This window comes from Pseudogymnoascus destructans, assembly GCF_001641265.1.
Source record: "Pseudogymnoascus destructans isolate 20631-21 unplaced genomic scaffold scaffold_62, whole genome shotgun sequence".
Lineage (NCBI taxonomy): Eukaryota > Fungi > Ascomycota > Leotiomycetes > Thelebolales > Thelebolaceae > Pseudogymnoascus > Pseudogymnoascus destructans.
The window spans coordinates 578-20012 of NW_020167579.1; the positions used below are offsets into that span (position 1 = coordinate 578).

A 19435-nucleotide genomic window follows, 5' to 3' on the forward strand; every position below is an offset into this window, starting at 1 on the left:
CAAATTTTCGCTTCGCTCAAGGTTGGAGGAAGCGATCTGCGCGGTTTCAAAATGAGCGGAAGCGATGTGCGCGGTTTCGCGACGTCCGTTCACCTAATCGTCGTGACTAAACTTTTCGCTTCGCTCAAGGTTGGAGTAAGCAAGTTGCGGCACTTCACATGAGAGGAAGCAAGATGCGGCACCTCACGATTATAAGCGTAAGTACCTGTCCATAGCAATTTGTATGTAAAGGTACATAATATACCTATCTGCTAAATTATCACTTCGACTCACACGCTCGCTCCCATGCTCACTCCAACGCTCGCTCGCACACTCGCCCGCGGTCTCATACTCCTCCTCGCCCTCACTTTCGGAGGCTTCTGGGTCAGGAATTGGGTCCTCCCAACTCTGGAGGAATTGGGAGGCTGGCATTGGTGCAGAATGCCACCCTCTTTAGTCAGAGGCGTTCCTGCTTCCGGGCGTCAATTCCAGATCTACGGAGCTGTTTGCGGGCCCGGTTGATAGCCATCCGGGCTTCTTTGGCCTGGAGCTTCTGGGCCAAACGCTCGACTTTCTCAGCCCGAAGCTCGTGGGCTTGGTTAGCAGAGAGCTCGCCTCCAAATTGAAGGCGGGCCTGGATTCGGCCTGCCTGCTTTTTAGACTAATCAACCTGCCGCCGTACAGTCCGAGGTCGAGCTCCTGGAGTTGGCCTGCTACCACCACCTCTTCGGTGCCAATAAGCCAATTCCTGTAGCTCTGCTTTGAAAGCCTTCTAGAACCCGCTGTTTCCAGTGCTGTAGCCCTTCTTCTACCCTCCTAAAAGTCGTGGGTTTAGGGGTAGAAACCCGGATTGGTAGAGTAGGCGTAGGCTCTATAGGCTGTATTATAGGCTGCGAGTATATACGTAGTTTTGCAAGAGCTGTAGTACAGCTTACTGGCCAAATACCAGCTTTCTGAAAAGCAGATACTATAGTAGACTCCTTGAAGGCCTGCTACTGCATACGTGTAAGATCCCCCACATGAATGATACAAGTCGTAGGTAATATCCATATCCCGTATAGCAGCAAGCACAGCTTCTTGGTGCTAGTGCTTATAAGGCTGGAATATCCTAACATCTAATGGCTGTAAAACGCGTGTAAGATGTGATGGGAAGGTATATATGATAATGTTGTGTTCTTTAGCTGTAATGATGAAATCATCACTTGTATGACTAACGTGATAGTCGAGAAATAGCACCTTTGTATTCTTATGCGGAGCTGTATACTCTTGCTGTAGCCACCGGAGAGCAAGCCGACTGTTTGAAAACCCCGAGTTAGAGAGCAATACTAGCTCTGTGCCAGTCGGCATTGATGCTTCCTAGCAGAATGTTCGAGGCTAGGACCGGGGTCGCCAAGCATGAAATTAGCGTTTCGCCTAGACAACGCCTTAATTTCGAAGACTGACAAGTTCATATTGATTTTCTGTGCCCTGGAGCGTTCTGAGATTTCTAAAACGCGAGGTTAGGGCCGATAGAAGCTTGGTGAAACCCACAAGTTGTGGGTTTCGAGACGTGTGGGCCCACAACGTCTCGAGGACTGCCAAGCTGGCAAGCAAAGCTCCGGTAGATCTTTGAATAGATCATTATTTAGCTGGGTTATTATTAAAAAACCATGTCTTGTAGAGTTAGTAGAGAAGATCATGTAATCAATGATAACTGACGCTGAACCAACCCCTACTCTCGTCGTCCTCGAAGTTCATTCACAGCTGCACCTTGCTTAAATAGTATTAGCGTCAAATCAAATCACCTGACTCAATACAGGCAACTCCAGCGAGATATCTACAACACCAGTATCAAGCTGTCGCCATTTCTCCATTTCTGTCTTGAGCTCCATCAGTTGCTATAATGCCGATTATAAGGCGCAGTTATCATGGCCAACCATCGTCTTGAAATCCTCGTTCATACGACGGCGCCAAGTCTTGGGCAAGAAGATGCGCTCTATCGGTCACTTGCGGCAGCCTACCTCAATTTCGAACCCCAGGGACGGATCGATTTACACGATGATGATGGTATAGCGAGTGGGAATGATGAGTCAGGTGGAGATGAGAGCCCAGACCGGCAGCTTCGTGCTGATATACGCAACTCTCAATCCAACGAGGATCAAAGTCACATGTTCTCGAATGGCCTAGACTCCTGCCTGCCAGCGTCTCAGCTTTCCTCTGCCCCGAGAAGGGAATACCTCACACGCTCAAAGATAACTACCGCCGCTTTTTCCGCTATACAGTTTTTGGATATTTCCTTCACGAGTGTTGATGGCATGAACTCTCCACGGTTCCGCACACGTGACCGGGGTAGACCAAGTAATGCTGGCCAAAAGGGGTTTGGAAAAGGGATAAAACGGGAACAACAAACATCAAGGCCCATAATCAGTTCACTAGTTGAACAGGCGCGCCCGCGTCGTGAAACTGGTGGCACTTCCACGAGCCAGTTGGAATCTCCCCTTCCATACCAACGTGCTCAACCCCTTCAGTCATTCGAGACACGTTCTTGTCTCAATTTGAAAGCCCATATTACTCTTCGCCATCTCCTGTACGAGTGCCTTTGTCTCCCCCACCAGCTGAGGCACTTGGTTTTGACATAGGAAATGGGGGAAGACAGTCTGGCCCAATATTGCGAAGCAGAGCTCATGTATCGGAAGAACATCCCAAAGAGATAACTTCCCCACTGAGCCCTGCGCCTACACGGAATGAAGAGGCGCCTTCCACTACACTGACATCTGCATTACGCCCAGAAGTATATTCTTCACCATCACTGCCTCGGCAAATATCACTCGGCCAATACAACCTACAGGTCCGCAGAACCCCGCCGCCAGATAGCCCTCGCCGAAGCCCCAAGAAGCGAAGCTTCCCCTCATTGCCTTTACCAATCCCGGCACGCAAATCTACCCACCTGCTCAGCGATCTTACTCATGTCTCAGACACACCTCCCGTCCCCTTTGATCAGGAAGGTCGACAGACCAACCCAGCCCTCCCTGCTTCAGAAAAGCCCGTGCTAGCTCCAAGTTCCTCCATACCGTCGCAGCGACCATCGAGAAAGCGCCATGCATCCCGCATACCAGGCTCATCAACAATTTACCACTTACCCGCCACTGGCTCGGAGGAGGTAAGCACAACGTTCCTAACGCTGCCACTTGCGAAACTTGCAGCAGAGATTGGGTATGGGCGTTTTCGCCCCGTGTCGCAGAGTCGGGAGATACGGAAACATGAAAGGGGTATTGGGGTATCGATGTACACGATGGCGAGGTGGGGTGGGACGATCGAGTAAGAGAGAAGACGTGGGAGTTTCTCCGCGAGTATATTGGTCGAGGGAAGGCAGGGTGGGGAGTCTGGTGTGTCAGGGATCGCGAGCACGTTGGTGAAGGAGGCGAGGACGGAGGACATAAGACGGGATTGGAAGGAGAGAAATGGCGCATCTATTGCTGGGGCGAAATCGTGTCAGAAGTATACCTACTTCTATATTTGGCAAGTTCGAGGAGAGTCCGCAATGCCGGGGCGTGCTGGCTTGATGGCGATGGGGAGTGTGTTGTGACGATGCCAAGTGATATCAGACCAGGGAATGAAGGGGGGACAAAGTGATTTTAAGGGATACCATGCCGCGTTGGAGATTATCAACTTGGAATACATCGCATTAAATATGCCAAGATTTGATAGACCAATGAAAATGAAGCAAATACGTCGGAAATACTCTAATTATTGTGAAGAGGCGTGAAATTTTTACACAGCCGGCCTATTTAGGTAATCCGGCCTTTAAAAGCTAGGAATCCGTGCCGCCCTCTCTGTTACTGTAACTTAAGCTTAAAAAATTACATGGATATCATTAGCTGCATTAGCCTCCGCTATAATGGCCAATAAGTTCAAAGGCTTTTCTTATTTGCCAGCCTTGTCCGCCTCACTTTTATACTCTGTTGCAGAGCCGACACCCGCTGCCACTATCCGGGGAAATCGTATTAGGCAGCAAGGCTTTATATACGCCGGGTGCGTAAAGTCATTTGAATCTTAACTCAACGGCTGACTTTTGGGGTATCATTACAACACAATGGCAACTCCGGAATTCGTCTGTATGAACTGGAATCCGGACAGTGCTAGCACTGATTGTAAGAAAGTCGGCAGATACACTTGCAAGAACTGCTATCTTATAGCGGGAAGTAATCCATGCACAACCCTTTCTCTCTTATGTACAGTACCATGGTCATTTTGTGAACCAGAAACATAGTACTATGGCCCGAACTGCCAAAAGTTGTTGGAACTGCGTTCCTGGCAGTACGCTGCACATGCGTAGCCTGTATACCAACTGTGTATATATAGGGGCTTCGCCCCTGTAGTTTCTCAATCAAGTCGTCAAACTCTAATTATGTGTTTAACAAAAGTCCCACTAGGTTCTTCACAAAACGGATTGCAAGTCACCTCTAGGCAAGGAAACATGGACTCCGACTAGGTTCTAAAAAACCAAAAGCCAGCTTTTGTTAGAGAGGGTGGGATAGGTACTGACTTCGGTGGGAAGAAATACCTCTAGGGCAACATTCCCTCCCTTGATGTCCTTTAACTTGGATTAAACGAAGGGGATAATTATAGAGGGCAGTTGAACCTCTTGTTTTGTAAGGATGCCTTCTCGTCTCTCATTCTAGGGAGTAGACTCTGGGTAGCTGCGGGGTCACGTGTGATCATTTGGGTGGGCTAACCGAGTCGGAACCGAGTCGGATGGGTTTCGGGTACTTGAGACAATCGACTCGCGGGGTTCCGCATTTTTGAAACTCATGATCACAATCAACACAGCTAACACAACCAACACGATCAAATTCCCAACTTCCCTCTTGGCTAAGAGTGGGTTCCACACTTCATTAAACAACATCCACATCTACAAGTATGATTAGGAAGAAGAATTAAAGCACAAAGAACGAGTGGGGTTACAAAACAAGTTATGATAGGTGTAAGGACAGTTCGACTGAGGTGCAGAAGTATCTGAAGTATAATGTGAAGACTTCAATACTCGAAGCAGTAGGACAAGGTATAGTAGTTCAGACTCCAAAGCATATACTTTATACCATAGAGGTCAAGTGGTGGGACTACAGGTTGGCTAGTGGTTCGACTTGAAGTAAGGGGATGCAAAGTAAGTCGAAGCAGGATGATTTGCAAGAAGGCCAAGAAGTATATAATTTGCTAGCTAAAGATCAATAAGAGACATGAGCAATAAGTGCTTATAAACAGTAAAAATCCCTAGTGCCAAATAAGCGAAGGCACTAATTAACTGAACCCTAGCTAAGCGAGCCCTAGTGAAGCGAGCCCTAGTGAAGCGAGCCCTAGTGAAGCGAGCCCTAGTGAAGCGAGCCCTAGTGAAGCGAGCCCTAGTGAAGCGAGCCAGTGAAAAAACAAGAGAGCCTAAGCCAGTAGTCAACATTTGGGCTGATCTAGGTCAGCAAGTGAAGCGAATTGAGCAAAGTGAGCAAAGCAGGTGAAGTGAAGGACATAGTGAAATAAGTACTAGAGACTAAAGCGAATCGAAGGGTCATGACACAAATATCGAAGGAGTGTCATGACAATAGGGTGGTTTGACACGTACAAAGACCTTGTAACACATCTTCACATACAAGAGCACAATATGTATAACATGGATGAGACAGGATTCTCAATTGGAACTATAGAGAGCACTTGAATTATTATAGATTCTACACTCTATATGCGTCATCAAGCACATTAAGGGCGACAAGAATGGGTTTCTACAGTTGAGTGCATTTGTATAGATGGTACAACTATTGACCCCTTCATTATATTTAAGGGACAGAACATGTTACAAAGTTGGATTCGACAAGAAGTTATAAGCAAGTGATACTTCTCTACAAATTCAAAGGGGTAGATAAGTAATTTACATAGAGTTAAGTGGCTTAAACGCGTTTTTGAGCCTGTAACGCATGAAAACACTGATGGAGAAAAGCAACAACACCTTCTTATTTGCGATGGCCATAATAGCCATATAAGTAGAAGCTTCATTTCACATTGTATGCAAAATCGCATATCAATCCTCATACTACCACCTCACACTTCACATGTGGTACAACCACTTGATGGCACAATTTTTAGACCGTTAAAGAAGCACCTCATAACAGCTCTCTCACACCTTAATGAAGCACAAATACTCAGGTATCATTTCTGCATAGAGAGGAGCAGGGTTGCAACCATTCCAACCACAAAATCTCATCTGTGAAGTGACAATTCTAATGGTAGATACAACACTACAACAGCCTCAAACACCACAACAACATGACATTTTTGAGACTGTCTTTCAAAACAGTAGTCCACCTGACTTTGCAACATTACGGAAAGCAAATGTAGTGCTATCTACAGTTTTAGAAGCCTGCATAGTGATTAACACTCCTATAGCTCGTTACATTCAAAAGTTGGCAAATGTAACAGAGCGGCTTAACACATAGAACTTTCTACAACAACGTGACGCAGACAATCTACGAGTGATAATACAGACACAGAGGACATAGCAGAAGGTAAACAGGCAATTTTAAAGGGTCAATTTCACATTTCTACAGAGGAATTGCAGTTGCAAGTTGTAGCAGCTAAGGAAGCGACTTAAAGGAGAGCAACAAGAATGAGTAGTAGAGCTACAAACAATGTTGTAATTAAGCAAGATAATGAGGAAATATTAAGGAGGACTTAGAGGAGGAACATGACTGCATTGTAGTAGAATATTAGAGTAGTAATAATTGATTTCTTAGTGTTGTTAATGAGTCCCCCCCCACTATGCTGCTTATGCCATTATGCCGTTAGCGTGACTAGGCTAGTAGATAGTTGTAAAAACTAACGTGCATGTATAACGAAAGTGCCAACAAGCGAAAGTGCCAAAATCATGCGGCGACCAACCCCCCAACTAAATGTTAAATTCCTCCACAACAAAACATGCGCCATAAAAATGATGAAAGCAAATTAGTGCTAGCTATCCAAGCTATGCAAAGCGACCCAAATTTGCGCCTTCGAGTTGCAGCTAGGATCTATTCCGTAGACCACCGCAAGCTACGTCACCGTTTACAAGGTGTACCTTCACGACGCGATATCCAAGCCAACTTACGGAAATTAAGTAACCTAGAGGAATCAGTTCTTGTTCAGTATATACTTGACTTAGCTGCTAAAGGGTTCCCTCCTCAGTTGTCTATTGTTGAAGATATGGCAAATCGACTACTTGCAACACGCGACGCACACCACGCGTCGGGTCACGTTGGGCTTCAAACTTTGTTAAGCGCCATGTAGAGCTCCGGACATGCTTCCAGCGAAAATACGACTACCAGGGCTAAGTGCGAAGATCCAGAAGTCATTCGTGGCTGGTTTGAGCTTGTATGGAACACAATTCTAAAGTATGGCATCAACAATGCAGATATCTACAACTTTGATGAGACTGGGTTTATGATGGGCGTCATCTCAAGCGCAACGGTAGTAACGAGCTCAGATGGGCGGGCAAAGGCAAAAAAGGTGCAGCCTGGCAATCGGGAATGGGTTACAGTAATCCAAGGCATTAGTTCTCAAGGTTGGGCAGTGCCGCCATTTGTCATTGTGGCAGGTAAAAACCACCTTGCATCTTGGTATGAGAATAGCGGATTTCCAGCAGATTGGGTAATCGCTGTTACTGCAAATGGCTGGACTACAAATGAGAGAGGTATGGATTGGATTCAGCATTTTGAGAAGCACACAAAGCCCCGGAGTGTTGGTGGTTATCGCTTGTTAGTCCTTGATGGTCATGAGAGCCACCACTCAGACAAGTTTGAGGAGTACTGCAAAGAACACAACATTATTACGCTTTGTATGCCTGCTCACTCTTCCCATATACTCTAACCACTTGATGTTGGCTGTTTTGGCCCATTAAAGAGAGCTTACGGTCGGCAAATTGAAGATATGATGCGGGCTCATATTATTCACATTACTAAGGATGACTTCTTTCCTGCCTTCCACGCTGAATTTAACATTGCAATGACAGAAAGCAATATTCAGGGAGGGTTCCGAGGTGCTGAGCTTCTTCCATTTAGCCCTAAGAGTGTAATATCTACACTTGACCTTAGGTTTAAGACGCCAACACCTCCAACCTCTCGCCCAAACACCGCTCAACCATGGGTTTCTCAGACACCAAATAACCCAACTGAAGCTGTATCACAGTCTACTTTCATTAAAAATCGAATTGCGCATCATCAAAATAGCTCTCCAACCTCAATCTATGCAGCTGTTGACCAGTTTACAAAGGGTGCATCGCAAAAATGCATCAATTAGCATTGTTAAAAGCAGAGAACCAAAACCTGCGACAGGCAAATGAAGTGCTAAGCAAGCGCCGGAGAGCTAAAAAAACACGACTACAGCAAGGAGGATCACTTAGTCAACAGGTAGCACAGGAGCTACAGGACGAGAGGGACGTTGTGCAGCAAGTAGAGCAAGAAATAAGGGCAAGTAGTGTCGGAAGCCAAGGGAAGAAACCCATGCACGTCGCTGTGGCAAGTGTGGTGAGACTGGACACAATGCGCGCACTTGTCAGATTGTAATAGACAGGTCTGAGGAAGAGGACTCCGAGTAGTTTTAATTAATTTATATTGTTGTGGTGGATTTATCGCAATTCTTATGGGGTAGTCGCGATATTTTGGCACTTTCGCTTGTTTGCACTTTCGTTATACATGCATGTTAGTGGATATTAGATAGTTAAGCTATCCATTAACTATCTAGATTCTGCCGTCAGGGTAACTACTAGATCCTTGACCTCCTGTATCTGTGCTTCGAGGTGGGCCATTCGACTCGGGATGTCTTCGGATGGCACAGCGGTCGTAGCTGCAGCAGTGGTTTGTCTGGTAGTCATTCTGGGCAGTTGACCATTGTTGTCTTGGGGTATGTTTGATGTCGGCTTTTTCGACATATTGCCTCGGGTGTGTCGGTACTGATATGAAAGAGCTTGATGTCATACTGACATTCGTTGCACTCAGTTTGCTATCAAACTCAAGAGCAAACTTAGAAATCTCCTCCTCAAAACCTACAAGTCACTATACATATTTGGCTTTTCATACCAACAACAAGAGCAATACTACTCAACGATTGCTACAACCCTCTATGATTCATTACATGTCATTGCTCCTTAGTTACTGGGCCGATATGACCACATAGCATATCTCTACAACCCTCTATGATTCATTACATGACATCACTCCTTAGTTACTGGGCTAATACTACACATGACATATCTCTATCAACTAGAGGCCTAGGAACATGAACGATAGCTCCAAAAGCTTTTACAACCGTCTATGATTCATTACACGTCATCGCTCCTTAGTTACCCACAAGATTGGTTAAGTTATGACATAATTTGTCTATAGGGGTACTCTGACCTTGGACCTCCTTTCACTTCCTATAGGCTAGGAACCTAGGAGATGGTTCTGGGATTCTCTTACGTTGACTACAGTTACCAAGCCTGGTTAGTCATGGAAAGTCTGGAAAATGAGAGAACTACACTCCTTTAGCATAAATAGGATTGCCCTTTCCTTAAGAAAGGGCAAGCAGACAATACAGTAAATCAACTATCACATACTTCCACGTCTTTTCCAAGCTTCCAAGCAGTGATCTTGTTACTCCTTGTTTCTGAAAAGTCAGTGAGGTGCTAACCTCTGACTTATCCCTGAGTTCTCAGACTCAACATTTGTTACGACTTGTCTAAACCACTCCACTATATCATACACCTAATTGCTGCGTTGTGGAATAGTCTAAGCTACGACCCTTTGGCTATTTTTCTAAGACAGTGTGTTGTCTTAGTAAAATCATCCCTTCCTTGGGTGGCTAGATTCTCACATCTGGTGCACCCACCATTACACCACCCCAGGAAGGGATGATTTTACTAAGACAACACACTGTCTTAGGAAACAGAGCCAAAGGGTCGTAGCTTAGACTATTCCACAACGCAGCAATCAGGTGTATGATATAGTGGAGTGGTTTAGACAAGTCGTAACAAATGTTGAGTCTGAGAACTCAGGGATAAGTCAGAGGTTAGCACCTCACTGACTTTTCAGAAACAAGGAGTAACAAGATCACTGCTTGGAAGCTTGGAAAAGACGTGGAAGTATGTGATAGTTGATTTACTGTATTGTCTGCTTGCCCTTTCTTAAGGAAAGGGCAATCCTATTTATGCTAAAGGAGTGTAGTTCTCTCATTTTCCAAGACTTTCCATGACTAACCAGGCTTGGTAACTGTAGTCAACGTAAGAGAATCCCATAGAACCATCTCCTAGGTTCCTAGCCTATAGGAAGTGAAAGGAGGTCCAAGGTCAGAGTACCCCTATAGACAAATTATGTCATAACTTAACCAATCTTGTGGGTAACTAAGGAGCGATGACGTGTAATGAATCATAGACGGTTGTAAAAGCTTTTGGAGCTATCGTTCATGTTCCTAGGCCTCTAGTTGATAGAGATATGTCATGTGTAGTATTAGCCCAGTAACTAAGGAGTGATGTCATGTAATGAATCATAGAGGGTTGTAGAGATATGCTATGTGGTCATATCGGCCCAGTAACTAAGGAGCAATGACGTGTAATGAATCATAGAGGGTTGTAGCAATCGTTGAGTAGTATTGCTCTTGTTGTTGGTATGAAAAGCCAAAATATGTATAGTGACTTGTAGGTTTGAGGAGGAGATTTCTAAGTTTGCTCTTGAGTTTGATAGCAAACTGAGTGCAACGAATGTCAGTATGACAAGATGTATGAGATGTCAACTACAGAAAGCCTTACTGTAGCTAGCAGCCTACCTTCCTTAACAGGCTCGAGCCTACCAAGAATCAAGTTGCTACACGTGTCGTGTTTGCAGCGATAACTTTGTGAGTATCTCCATACCAAGTTAACTAATCCATATCGTAGTATTCGAGCGTTTGGTGCTACAGAGGTGTAATGGTGGGTGCACCAGATGTGAGATAAAAATGCAGGGAATACAGAGGTATATACCATTGTAAAGGATTGTCTTGAAAATTTCTAATGATAGTGTTAATGATGCAGCTACACAAATAATGCTGTTAAGGGGCGTTATGGTGTAGCTGTCCTGTAATCGGCGTAGGCTTAAGTTATAGGCTAATCTTAGCGCAAGCTCCGTAACTGTAGGGATGCCTGTAGCTAGCCCTACTCGGCTAGCGGCAGGTATCCCTGCTGATGTAAAATGTTGTATTCATATCATGAGCACAACTGCGCTGCTTAAAAGCGCAAGGTCGCAAGCATCGCGTTGTGACCCATTCTGTATTGGATCCCCTCTATCCTCAATCCTCCCTACGAAGACTGTCGCAGTAGGTATCCTACCTGATTTCCAACAGCTATGAAGAGCATTCTCGAAGTTGTCCACGAGTGTGATAAGTAAATTCGCCCTCACATCGCATCTCCCTATCAACTTGGGCTTACTAGTGCTTCTCGAATCTCAGCTTCCCGTACTACGAACCATGGCATACAGATGACTGCAACAGAGAGCTAGAGTCGTTATGGCTTTTCTTCCTTCCCGACGATCCTCAACCACACGGCTTTCTCCTGGACTCCATCGTTCAACGCATGCCATGGACGTCCGATTTCCGCCTCATTACGACCCCATATAAAGAAGTCCATCTGATAAAACAGGATCTCGATGACTGGAAAGAAGCGTGTCAAAAAGCGATTGATGACCTACTCGATCTCACCCGCGAGAAGAAGGTTTTTCCTGGACTGGGGAAGAAGCGCGATGAACAATTTCCAATTGTAGGTGCAAGTTTCGATATTGGTATCGAACGGTCTGCGAGCTCGCTATTCGGTATCGTGGGAAGAGGGCACATATGACCGTTTACACACGTACGAGCTCGGAAATGAAGTTCTGGGTCCCGCGAAGAAATGCGAAGAAATCCACCTGGCCGAACATGCTAGACAACACTGTCGCAGGAGGCGTGGCAAGGGGTGAGATGCCCTTTGAATGCCTTGTTCGTGAGGCTGGTGAAGAGGCCGCTTTATCAGAGGAGCTTGTACGACGAGACACGGTGGCTGTGGGAACTGTAACGTGGTTCAATATATCTGACGAGAAGGCTGGCGGAGAACTGGGGCTTATGAATCCGGGAATGCTGTATGTGTACGACCTGGAGGTAGGCGAGGACGTGGTTTTCAAGCCAGTCGACAACGACGTGCAGAGTTTTCACTTGCTTGGCGTTGATGAGGTAAAGGAGGCGATGAGGAATGGGGAGTTTAAGCCTAGCTGTGCAACAGTGATGATTGATTTTTTGTAAGACACGGCTTCATCACCGCAGAGAACGAGAAGGATTATACGGAGATTGTGTCGAGGCTGCATCGAAAGTTACCCTTCAAGACAAGTCCTGGGTTTTAGACATCGTGGTTGAGGGGCCAAGCAAACATAGAATATTCATTTATTTTACAGACTTAGGGACATGCACGTTCATAATCATAGTGGTCCGTCACTTAATGATCCCTCCAATGGTCCGTCACCCAGTGATCCGTCACCCGATGATCATTTATCTAATGTTTCAGCGTCGGTACGTGGAGAGCTGCGTGAGAAGACAGCAGAGCGAAGATTGTATCGGGATTCTGAAGAGTTTGAGCAAAGAGAGCGCCTTCGGTACATAGGTTAGGGATGCGGATGAGGGCGGGGAACGAAAGGATGGTAGTGGAAGGGAATTGAGGAGGACGGCGCACCAGCGGATGGCGAGAGACTGGACGAGGTCCAATAAGGGAGGCAACATGCCCCTGTGATATTGTTGCTCTACGAGGAAAAATTCTGTGTGTGGTGAGGCCGCCATAACACATAAATTATTAATTCTTCTCCGCATTTATTTTTCTGTCCAAATCTTAAAACCCTGGGTTATTCCCGGGCAATGTTGGACACTTACGGCTAAATCACTGCTACAGTTGAACCTGGATATAGGGATGCCCTCGGGACCGGGTGTGGCATCCCTATAGCGAGGATATCCTTATGTGGAGGTTCACGGAAATCTCAGGAATATATGTAAAAAAAAAAAATTGTATGCTACTTTGACACCCAGCCATCTAGTAAACGTTAGGTACTCTTCGCGACTTTCTCTTGCGAGATATCCTTGCCAATCTGTTCTAATGCCTTTATTACTGAAATCCGACCTCCATCTTTAGCGAGGGAAGCAAATAATTAAAGGGTATTTTCGAAGCTATAGTACAGAGATACACTATTACAGAGGAGGATGGGATTGCAGACAGGGACGAGGAAGGGGGAGATTGCAAGTGATGGTCGGATCTCTTCCTCTCCCCCTTCCTCGTCCCTGTCTGCAATCCCATCCTCCTCTGTAATAGTGTATCTCTGTACTATAGCTTCGAAAATATCTTCATCTCTGTCAACTATCTCTTTGCCTATAGGGTTGAGAAAATCTGCAATTGGCATGACATCTCCTAGTAGCCTCCAGTGTTCGGCGGATACATATCCGGGTAGTATCCGTGAAGCTCACGGGTAGGGTATATACCCGGCGACGATCTGACGGGTAGGGTAGGGTATATATCCGGATACATGAGGCTGAATATTGTATATAAAAATAGAATAGCGTATATAAAAAAGAATGAAGCTTTTGATAATAGTAGTAAACCCCTTTCCGCGAGCCCCCTTTCCGTGAGACCCCCCCTTTCTGCGAGTCCCTATTCAGGTGCTTCATCGTCAGCATCATCGCCGTCGCTATCAGCCTCCCGTATTTTACCCCAATTCCGTAAGCAAAGTAAATATCTAATAGTTGGCGGTGATAACCTATTCCGCTTCTTTGTAATAATATCACTACCATTACTAAATACTCGTTCCGATGCTGCAGATGTTGCTGGAATAGCTAGATGATCACGAGCAATACGGGCAATAACTGGATATTGGTATTGCTTTGCGCACCAATATTTGAGAATATCAGTATGCTCACCGGGCCGTGGTTCAAGCATCCAGCGCCTCCATTCTGGCTCTTGAAAAGCCAAGCCTTCTGACGCAAATAGATCTTCGTCAGAATCAGGTTCTTGATCTATTGTAGCAGTAGCACCTATTGCTTCTGCAAGAGCTGTTTCGTGAGTAATTCGCTCCATATCAAGGTGATACTCTCGCTTTTGGTACGTTCTACAAACGTCTTCGAACTGCGCTCTTGCTCGTAATCTTCGTGTATCGTCTATAGCATTTGGATATATCTTCTTAAATACTGTATGATTCATTCGTGGGTCGCAAATTGTAGCAACAGCTGAGTGCTTACATTGCCGATTCGTTGTAAGAGTATAATACTCATTAAGCTTTTGAAGCGCAGCTCCACAAGCTACTCGATCGTAGAGCTTCTACCAAGCTCTTCTTGTAGTAATGTGACCTTATTTATCATCTTTAAGTAAAGAGGAATTGTAAAGTTGAGCGTTGGATATGAATCGCTTTGTAGCCGTCTTGACGGCTTTAAGAATACTAAGAATAATCGTTCAAGAGCTTCGATAATAGCCCAATCGTTGCTTGTTAACGCAATATCCTTCATACTGATATCAAGCTTCTGCGTAGAGCATACTGCAGTAATTGGTATTCGAAGCTTTATAGCTGTTTCAAGCATATAGTACGTTGAATTCCAGCGTATAGGCATATCAAGTGATAGCTGGCGTGGCTTCTGGCCTGCAGCTTGTATCTGCTTCTGTAAAGCATCCTTCCATGCTCTTCGGTTTCGAAAGACATAAATATGCCTTCGGAGCTTCTCAAGCGTAGCTGATACTTCAGTAGAAGAGTTATCAATATGCTGCGGAATCCGGGCAAGCCCTTGCTGACACCAGTACGCTTCTGTTTCTGTATCCGGGCTAGCTTTCAGCTCTTTAGAGTAGCTTGAACTGCAAGATTGATAATATGAGCAATACACCGAACGTCCCCTTCCTTTACAGTAAACGTCCATGGCTGTTGAATAGTCGTCTGCTGCTTACTGGCTTTTTCTCATATTCTGAAAGCATCACAGTATTCGCTGAGGCATTATCCCGCGTACAAGTAAATATAGCACCTGTAATTTCGAAGCTATCTGTTACTGCAGCTAACTCTTGAGCGAGATATTCGCCGCTATGAATTGGCTCTTGAAGGTGGATTACATCAAGTAATACGCACCGGTGCTGCCACTTCTCATTAATCCAATGGCCTGTGACAGCAGCGTACTCTGTATAGTTCCGTGCAGTCCATGCATCTGTTGTAATAGATATCCGGCCGCCATAGGTAATATGAGCCTGGAGTTCTAATTGTAGCAATCCTCGGTGATATGAGAATTGCCGCTGTAGCTCTCGGTGTAGTGTTCGCGACGATATCGATAGAGTACTTGGGCTTAAGAACTGTACTAATTGATGGAACGAATAGCTCTCAATAAGTCGTAAGGAGAGGTTATTTGATACAACGAATGAGAGTAATAACTCTCGGTATTTCGCTCTACTATTTGATGCTTGAGCTTGAGCGGGCTGGACTTGCGGGTTCCGCGGCCGTGGCTCAAAAAATGACGATGCACTACTTGATGGGCTTGACGGCGTAATTGTATGACCTTTCATTGTATATGCTACTGTTGGATGCTTCTGCGTATAGTGCTTCCAAAGATTACCGGTTGAAGTCTGACTTAATAGCTGCGGAGTAGGTGAATATCCGCAGCCTGGTTGTAAGCAAGTTACTTTGACTGTAGGTGGGTTACTATCAAGTATCAATCGCGAATATAATAGCTTCGTAAATAGTACTGATGACGTTGGTGGCAGCATTCGTCCTGGAGGCTGAAGCCGGAGCGGTGTAGGATTAATATCCTGTTGAATATGAATAGGGGGCGGCAGCGTTGGCAGACTTGGCTCATTATGAGTATCATAGCTATTATAGCCCTCAGGCTCCGTTGGTATATCTGATAACGACGAGTCGCTCATTCTGAGGATAATTATCACTTTATACAGCATCAATAGATCTCACGACGTTGGAAAAAAGAGGTCTTGGCTGCGCTTGGCTATTCTTGGCATGTATCCGGATATATACTCGAGAGTATCCGGATACGCCGGATACTCCTAAAATATCGCCGGGTAGGTATATACTCGAGGATATACCCGGATACCACGGGTATATTGGTATCCGTGCCGAACACTGGTAGCCTCGCAACTTCCATTCCTAGTTCCTCGACCTCAGCAGTATTATCTTGACGCATATCCATATTTTCTGGTTTTTTTATGAGAGTCGATCCCACCAACATTTCTGGATTTTTGGTGCTTTAAGTGCTTCCTACGTAAGTCGACTCCACTGTATCACCTTTAGAATATTAACTGTTTTATTAGGGTTCTTATTAGCCTCGAGCAAGCGCACATGTAATTAATCCATTGTTTTCGATACCTAAGTTTGAAGCTTGCAATTATTCCCTAATCAAGAGGTTGCCAATGAGATGTTGTATTTGGTAGAAGCCAAGCAATTCGAACATTCGACAAACCTTGTAATCCACTAACAAGTTCAACTCCGACTTCATGTCTAGAGAAGTTATCAAGTAATAACAGTATCTTGCGATGCTTCATTTTCTCATTTAACCAGTCTAGGTATTCTTTCATAATTAACCCTGTCATCCATTTTGTCTCATTGTATCGATATTGAATCCGCATGCGCTTAACATTAATATTTTTAAAACATCGAGGATTCTTCGACTTTCCCACAACCCATATATAGCTTCTCAGTTCTAGTCGAATTTGTCGTAAATGCGAGAGTAATCCTATCTTTGGATTTCTTTCCCCTACTCGAAGCTTCAGTAGCTAGCGTTCGAGTTGGTGTCATCTTCTGAAAGAGCCTAGTTTCATCTATGTTGAAAATATCTTTTATCTGCATATGTTGCGTATAGTGTAATGGTGGGTGCACCAGATGTGAGAATCTAGCCACCCAAGGAAGGGATGATTTTACTAAGACAACACACTGTCTTAGGAAACAGAGCCAAAGGGTTGTAGCTTAGACTATTCCACAATGCAGCAATCAGGTGTATGATCACTGTATCCATGGAGCTGCGTATCGCCTTGCATGCCATATTCGATTCCAAGCATCTTTGTGCCTTGTAAGTAGTGAAGGATTCGATCTGCTGCTTTCATGTGAGCTGGCGAAGGATTGGTGAGGAGGACAGAACAGAGACTCCATATGAGATATCTGGTCGAGTCTGGACAGCGAGGTACATGAGCAATCCAATCTTCAATCCATAGAGTTCAATTTCTGCGTGTGAAGCCTTGCCTTCAAATGGGATCATGACTTCTACAGCTCCTGTAGCCACAGGTGTGTCCACTGCCTTGCAATTCTCCATGCCATAGCGGTGTAGAATCTTTGTGACGTATGCATCTTGACAGAGGGAAATTGTTCCTGCCTCTCTGTTGTGCGTGTGATCCTCACCCCTACAAAGTATGCTGCTGGCCCAAGGTCTTCAATTTCGAATTTTTGCATCAGCTCCTTCTTTAGCTTTTGGATTGTTGTGATTTGTTTGCCAATGATGAGCATATCATCCACATATGTGACAATTAGGATTCCAGTCTCTTGATTGCAATATACGCTATAATCACTTGCACATGCTGTGAATCTGAGTCCATAAAGTGCCTTTGCAAGCTCTCTTTGCCAAAGTCAAGGCGCTTGTTTCAATCCATAAAGTGCCTTCTGCAGTTGGCACATCCAATTTGGCGCATTTTCCAGTATGCTACCATTGACTTCCCAGTCTGGTGGAACATCCATGAAGATTTCTGTGTCCGTATCAGAATTGAGGAAGGCTCCAACCACATCCGCTTGCTCAATTTCAAGTCTGAAAAATGCTGCAAGTGCAATTGCAAGCTTCCAAGTGGTGGTTTTGCATACTCCTGCATATGTCTGATCGAAATCTATGCCTTGCTGCTGTCTGAAACCCTTTGCAACCCATCGAGCTTTTCGTTTCGTAATTAATCCATTTTTGTCTCTCTTCGTTTTAAGAACAAGCTTTCCTGGGAGCACCTTTGCATTAGCTGGTAGTTGTGATCGCTACATAAGCTTCCAAGTGCCCTTGTGTGCAAGGTTTCAATATTCCTTGTGAATTGCAGCTTGCCATTCTGACCAGTCTGCTCGTTGTTTTGCTTCTTCAATTGTATTCGGATCACCATAGATTAATGCCTGAGCCCCTGCTGTGAATGCTGCAACAAATGCAGAGCTCGAATTCTGGTTTTGTGACTGTTGAGTGAGCTTCATAGCTTGCAGTGGTGGCTGTTGTGGTTGATGCGGATGTTGTGGTCGCTCGCGGGTTTGGTTGCGGGTGACTCTGTTAAACTCAGGTTTTGGAGTGTATACATTTCGAGTTCTCCTCACTGTAACAGTGGGTAACAGCTCTGTATCTTCATCATCAGCTTCTTGGTCTGATTCATCAAGCTCTGGTTCAGGTATGATTGAGTTTTCGTTATCAGTTTCAATTTCTGAATGATGCTCTTCATCCTGGGTTTTGGAGACTCGCTGAATTAGCTGTTTATCATAATTCGTCTCACCCCTGGCTCTATAAGGCAGTGTGATAGATGCATCTTCATTATCATTTTCAATTTCGTCCTCATCTGGGAATGGCTTCGTAATGAGTCCTCCTTCATCGAATCGGACATTTTAGGATCGCACTATGCGATTTTCGAGTGGTCCCCTGCGTGTAGGCACATAGATTTTAAAGATATGTGTGCCTTCATATCCAACAAGAATTCCAACTTCTGCCCGTTCTGCAACCTTTGCACTTGTGACCCTCTTTTCCTTTGGGATTTGTACATAAGTCTTGCATCCAAGCACTCGAAAATGTGCTACAGATGGACGGTTGTCATGTCTAGGATTAAGTTCATCCGTTAGAGCTTCGTACGGCGTCTTGCCTTTAAGTTTCGAGGTTGCTGTGCGGTTAGTAATATGAACAATAGTTTCAAGTATGAGAGGCCAGAGAAATTGTGGAATAGCCATATCGATCATCGCAGTTCGCGTACGCTCGCAGATAATGCCAATTGACCGCTCTGATGTGCCATCCTGCTCTGGGTTATATGGAGTTGTCATTTCAACGATTTGCCCAAGCTCCTCTGCAAGTTTTGGAAGCTTCTTTGGACTGTATTCCTTGCCTCCATCCATTCGCACTTCTTAATGACTCTGTTGAACTGTGTATTAACCATTTTCTGGAATTTGAGGAGTGCATTGTATGCACCGCTTTTCGAGTTGTGGAAGTAAGCCCAACGGACTGTGGTTGCCTTTTCTGTAAAAATGGTTGCATACTTCTTCCTTCCAATTCCTTCTGGCGTGATCATGACGACGTCAATGTGCACTTCATCGAATGGTTGCAAGTTCCGAGTTATAGCTTGCTTGCAGATGTGTTTCTTTGCCTTTCCTCTCTCGCATGGATCGCACAATTGGAGAGCTTCATCTTCTTGTTCTTGTGGCGTAAGGTCTTCCTCATTAGAGATCGCCATGCCTCTCACCATTTTTGAGGTCTTCTG

At 45.1% G+C, this 19435-nt stretch overlaps 2 protein-coding genes across 2 annotated transcripts; both read left to right on the forward strand.

Moving 5' to 3' along the window:
- Positions 1-1810: 1810 nt before the first annotated feature.
- Positions 1811-3693, forward strand: VC83_09568 (uncharacterized protein). Its single transcript, XM_024472981.1, has 2 exons — positions 1811-2424; positions 2487-3693. Exons 1-2 carry the CDS (start codon positions 1887-1889, stop codon positions 3278-3280), a joined length of 1332 nt encoding a protein of 443 aa, XP_024319517.1. The 5' UTR covers positions 1811-1886; the 3' UTR covers positions 3281-3693.
- Positions 3694-11330: 7637 nt separating this feature from the next.
- VC83_09569 (uncharacterized protein) lies at positions 11331-12255 on the forward strand (the record flags this gene model as incomplete). Its single annotated transcript, XM_024472982.1, has 3 exons — positions 11331-11368; positions 11434-11740; positions 11851-12255. 3 exons carry the CDS (start codon positions 11331-11333, stop codon positions 12253-12255), a joined length of 750 nt encoding a protein of 249 aa, XP_024319516.1.
- Positions 12256-19435: the final 7180 nt, after the last annotated feature.